The sequence below is a fragment of the Sinocyclocheilus anshuiensis genome, unplaced genomic scaffold (genome assembly GCF_001515605.1).
Source record: "Sinocyclocheilus anshuiensis isolate Anshui unplaced genomic scaffold, SAMN03320099.WGS_v1.1 scaffold884, whole genome shotgun sequence".
Taxonomy (NCBI): Eukaryota; Metazoa; Chordata; class Actinopteri; order Cypriniformes; family Cyprinidae; genus Sinocyclocheilus; species Sinocyclocheilus anshuiensis.
This window is the reverse complement of record NW_015549614.1, coordinates 343,140-349,140: the sequence shown is the minus strand read 5'-3', so window position 1 is coordinate 349,140 and position 6,001 is coordinate 343,140. Positions and strand designations below refer to the sequence as shown.

At 36.4% G+C, this 6,001-nt stretch overlaps 1 protein-coding gene across 1 annotated transcript in view; it reads left to right on the top strand.

Moving 5' to 3' along the window:
* The first annotated feature begins 286 nt into the window (after positions 1 to 286).
* Positions 287 to 6,001, top strand: part of LOC107659267 (transmembrane protein 132C-like) — a 150,932-nt gene continuing 145,217 nt past the window's right edge. Inside the window, exons 1-2 of the mRNA XM_016448150.1 lie at positions 287 to 317; positions 1,862 to 2,750. Coding sequence (XP_016303636.1) covers positions 287 to 317; positions 1,862 to 2,750 — 920 coding nt within the window. The remainder of the gene's footprint in view (positions 318 to 1,861; positions 2,751 to 6,001) is intronic.

Genomic DNA, 6,001 nt, shown 5'->3' with positions numbered 1-6,001 from the left:
AAAACAGTGTTTAAATCGGTTATGTGTTAAATATAAATGGATTGGATTCATGTTTGGTTCGCAAATATTGTGTTTTGGCTGAAAATATAGTTCCCAGAACAGTGATATGGTGCTATATATAATGGGTCATACGTTCACCCTCACAGAAAAAGAGGGCCTATCTGTGTCTATTTTGATTTAAGTCCACTTCTTCATATCAGAGTGTCTCATCAGTCTCCATATTACTTTCTGTCTGTGGTGAAATCGATGTTTCTGCTGGAGGCTTTGCTATTGAGGTTATGATAGCATGCCACTGCCAGTGCTGTCTACCAGAAACAGTGAGGGAGATATCACAGAGGATACAAGCAGTTCCTGCTCTGGAAATAACTTTGGCACTTCTTTCATGATGCAATAGATTTGAGGAAAGAGCTGAAAAAGTTGAACTTTAGTCCAGTTCTCTGAAACAATAATCAGATGTCTGTTAGGTAAAGTCAGGTGGTCATTAAAGTTTTCATATTCACTTGTTACTTTCAATGTCATTTTCCATCAAAATAACTCTACAAAAATTGTAAACCTGATTTCTATTTTTATGGTTTGTAAGGATACTGAAATGTAAAATTTAAAACAGAATGTAATGTTTCTGTGCAAATAGAGCACATTTTGTAGTTTTATAGCAGGTAAGTGCTGAATAACCAACAATTGTTCTTTGGGGTCCACAGTTTAATCAAAGTCCCTTTAAGGCACGTCAGTTCACTTGTCTGCTATCTTGGTAATGCTTCTGGGCAGCTATTTTCTATGCAGACAATAGTCATACAAGTACATCTCACCTCTATTTGAATGGAGAAAGAATTACATCTATTTAATGTGTTTGTCAAGATTACATTTCACAATAAATCCGCAATAAAATCTGACAGCAGTGGTAATCATAAATTGTGCTGATTTAACTGATCAGGTTAATGTGGATGTGCTTTCTACAGTAAACAATATGGTTGCAAATCAGATTTTTTAATGTATTGCACAGTTATATTGTACAATTACTTGTCCATTCTCATTACCAGCATTTATACATTTACAGTTTACCTTTGCCATCATCTCATTTTAGAGGATAACTTGAGATAAACTCAAATTAATCTTTGAAACACTGATAATTGAATTACACTGTTAAATCAAATCTTTAGCAGATCTAAAAAAATGAATATTTCATATTTTACATTATAATGTGTTGATTAATCTGTTCCATTAGGTTTTTTTTTTTTTTTTTAATTCATTTAGACAAAATGGTATATCATTTTAATATCAGCCATTGGGTATCATCCATAACATGAAAATAATGATCAGATTCTTGGTATCAGTTGGAATTGTAATATTGATGCATCTGTGTTCTTTTCTTCTTTTAATATGCACACTTACACAAAAAAGGTAAAACAGCTGTCAGCTGTCTTGCTACCCAAGGTTTTTTATAAAAAAAAAAAACTAAAACTGAAAAAAAAAATATATATAAATAAATAAATAAAAGCTAAAATTAAACTCACATGCTAACTGAAATAAAAAAAAAAACTAAGTGATACTGATAAACAAAAATAAAAAATAAAATTAATTTGAAAAAAAAAGAAAAAAAAATTTGAATCTAAATGAATAATTTAAACTTGAAAGCTAAATTAAAATAAAAAATAAATTACTACTCAAAACTATAATAACCTTGGTGCCCCCCTTCGAAAATGTGCTATGTAACTTTAGGGTACTAATATGCATTCATGCAATACAAAGGTGTACCTTTTGAAAGGCACAGCTTTTGACAGCCTTTATACCTTTTTCCTGAGTGTAGAGACCCACAAGTAACTATTCCAGTTAGTTCTGACATCTCTTTTCTTTGCTGTGTCAGTTACAGACTGTCGTATCCTGGAGAATCTTCAGCGCTACGCCTCCCCTACTTACCTGCCTGTCAACTACCAGCTCCTCAACACAGAGTCCTCCTTTTTTCTTAAGGAAGCCACCCAGGACTTCATGCGCAACTCTAGTTTCCTCTCCAGAACAGAACTGTTCTTCATCCACCAGGCCAGGAGACCTCCCACCATCAACGCCACATATGGGACCCTTGCAGTGGAAGAGCCTATTCCTTTGGACCTCCTTCAGATGCCTGGCTCCTTTGTGGCTTCTTCAGCCCTCTTCACCTTCAACTGGAAAGTACAAACCTTTGTTCTCAACGAAAGGATTTACCTGAACAAACCCAAGGTTCAGGTCTTGTTCTACATCGCTGGGAGGGACTGGGACGACTATAGCGCGGTGGACAAACTCCCCTGTGTACGGATGTTCGCCTTCCACGAAACCCAGGAGGTCCGTGGGAGCTGCAGGTTGCGAGGGGACATGGGCGTCTGCGTTGCAGAGCTCGAGCCTCTTCCTGGGTGGTTTGCATCTCCTAGCATTGTCCCCGGACGCCAGAGGGGTCCGGATATGTCTGAAGGAACGCCTGTAGAGCTGTACTACAGCCTTCGGGCCGCAGAAGTGGGAGCTTGTCTTTCCGAGGAGTTAGGGTTCAAGAGCGCCGCTCACTCGGATCAAGAGGGATTGTTTGGGTCAGCGACCTCTACACCCATGAGGCACATCGGGAGTGTAAGATTATTCCAGAATCCATCTGCTCCGGAATTATCAGAGCAACGTTTGGATGGGAATTTTGCAGTGTTGGTACCATCCGCGCCAGTTCGGCAAAGGGATACCGTGTCAGCATATGTTGCAGCTTCACCGTACTCACCTGTGGAGATGTTCACTCTCAGGTAAGAGATCTTTATATGCAAGATGTACATCCGCAAGGAAACTCTGCTGCGTTAGCAGATAACTATTCACATGAGACCTTTACCAGGGGACTTCATGGCTGTGTTACAAACACTTATAAAAATAAATTTTCCAAGAGGGAATTTTCACAGAAGAACTATTTTGTTCACATTTCAGTGAACAGTTCTTAAAAGAACCATTTTCTTAGTGTTAAAAAACTAATCTAAGATAATCTAAAGAAACTTTTGTGTAATGAAAAGGTTCCATTTATATTAAAGGTTGTTCATGCAACCATAGATGCCAATAAAGAACCTTTATTTTTAAGAGTGTAGTGAAGGTTTCTGTAATGAATGCCATAGAAAGCTTCACTATTGATGTCATGCCATTTTATGAGCAAAGTTAAAAGCAAAGTTAAAAGCAATTTGCTTTGCGGCTTCACCTATTCATTAAAGCCATTTGCTTTGTTTTTTTTATTCTGTTATTTTAATTTGAACTAATCATATTTTGCCCAGTTATCAGTCGTCTTTCCTCTTGGATCTCCATAATTTGGTCACATGTTTTCCTTGGCATAATCATTTGGCTTTTGAAATGGTTGTGATTAATTCCGGCTGGTGTGTCTGAGGTGAATTTTCACTTCATGGTTCCTTTACTTAATTTAACTATGCTTTTTGTTTACCATTGCAGAGAGAAATACATCTTTATTTTCAAGTGAAAACATCCAGCCGCACTGAATCTGTGGGTACAAATTAGAATTTGCAGATGCGGCTAAGTGATTTGGGTAATTAACACACAATGCAAATGAGGATGTCATCAATTAGAATGCGCCTCCATTAGCGTAATGACTGCAAGCTCGTCCGATTGTAATCACAGTGGGCGAGAACGTTGATAAACCATATGAGACCCAACCCGACAAGAGGTCAAGCCAATTTGTCAACCTTGCATGTGCACGTAAGCTAAGAAGCACTAGCAGAGATAAGAGTTGAAGAAAATCAGCTAGTATATGGATGTCAGCTGGGGTTTTTTTGCTGACTTCATGGCTAAACTTGGCTAAAATAGTGAAAGGGCAAATCAGAGGTTGTTTTTTTTTGCGGGTTGTACATGTATTCATGCTGGTTTTCACGTGGAAGCTTGTGTTAATACTTGGTTTGTCCAAAGATGTGTTTCGTGATCAGCAACCACTCTGCTAAGGTGTGCTGATAGGATGAGACCTGTATTTATGAGTGTGTGGTTACTGTACTGCAATCACTGGAAAAACGATTCATGAATAAAATATTTTGTGGTTGTGTAGAAAAGGCCGTATGACTGGCAAAATCATACTTTAATTTTCTCAAGTATAACATTATCATCTGATGAATTATTGATGTACAGCTTTAAATTAAGTCAGTATTAAATAGTCTACAGAAGATCATTAAAGGAACTTGAAAGAAACAAATGCTGTAATTCGGAGTATTAATGATCCATTAAATGTTTTTCATGAGCTGCTGAGTATGAATGTCTCAATCGAGCCATGACATCATGACATCTTTTTTCATTATGTTTTTTTTTTTTACAAGAGTGTGAAAAGAGAGAGAGGGTCATATATCTCTTCTGCTGGATGAAAATTAGAAACAGATATATATTTTGATTTATTTTGTGTTGCATATCTGTTGCTGCTTATTCTACTTTACAGTTAGATTTTTTCTAATTAGTTTAAAATTTAGTATATTTTCTAAAATCAGTTTGGCTTATTTACATATTGCATATTGCTTTAGCAGGCACTCTGCATTAAGTAAGATTTTATGATTAATTACTGTATGTCTGTATTACTGTATGGTTGGATGCTTTTTTTCTACTTTTTCACTCTTTTTCTGGTTATTTTTTTTAGATTTTCTCAGCAGTTAAAAAAAAAAAGAGCAAAAGCTTCCAAATCTGGTTATAATCATTTTTACTTTAGGCTGTGTGGAAAGCGTCCCATAGAAGTCGAGCCTGTGAAACATCCACCGCCTAACTCCAAAATAAGCAATCAGCCCATCCCCGAGTAAACAATCTTATTCCATATGGAAGAGGGCTAATCTTCAGTAACTCCAAATCTACACACACATTTGTTTTTCCGTCATAATGGGGAATTTATATTGACTTTCGGTCCACAATGTAGGCAAAAACTGACCCACACACATTCTCCGAGTGGATGAAGATAAAAAAAGCAATTTTCTTGTTATTATTTATTTCTCTTCTCATGCATAATCCTTTTAGTTCAGTGGAGGTGTCATTGTGTATTGCTTGTTCCTATTCAAAAGGTGTCCAGTTTTAAAATAATTTTGGCAGAAATGCAGGTCAGAAAAAAAAGCATTAGCTTTTAAAAAATGAAAGAATATAATCTAATACCACTGCAGAGTTCAATGCACCAACTACTGTAAGTACATAATTAGTTGAAGCCTGCAACTGTATGGCTTGGAATCTATGAGTCATACAGTTTTCAGAAATGGTGCTTTTATGCTGCTATTGTTGCCATCGCGCTAAATAGCTCTACAGTGATTGCTGCATATAATCATTATGGCTGTCAATGTGTGTTAGCTTACTATGACGTGAACAAATGTTAACCTCACCCACATCAGCTGAATGATATTTCAGTATACTGTATTTGTTGTGATATGTGCCTGGTTGTTCTAGTTATTGAGATTTGTTGCTGAATATCTGCATTTAGTGTGAAATAATGCTGAATATTATCAATGAAACTACGGAGATTCAGTGTTTCTGACCTCTGATATTGTAATTGATTCTTGTTGCTGTTAACTCTACTGTTCAAAGGTTTGGGATGAGTTTTTTTTTTTTTTTTTTAAAAGAAATTAATATTTTTTTTTAGCAAGGATGCATTTAATTGATCAAAAGTGACAGTTAAGACATTTACATTGTTACAAAAAAAAGAAGGGAAGAAAAAGAAAATAGTATGGTCCACTGGAGTCCTCTTCCACTCCTCCATGACGACATCACGGAGCTGGTGGATGTTAGAGACCTTGCGCTCCTCCACAGATGCTCAATTACCAAAAAAGGTGATTGAAGCTGCCTTAAAACTGTGCATGCATGTAATATATTTTATACGAGTCACATTTAAGAACATGTCTCTGAAATGGTTTTCAAAACTGTCCTGGAGCAGCCCAGCACTGTCTCACTCATCTAACACACCCAATTTAACTCATTTAGCTCATTAATAGAGACTTTAAGACCTGAAGTGGGTCAGAAAAGGTAAAAAGAGTTGAGAGAAAATATGATGCGT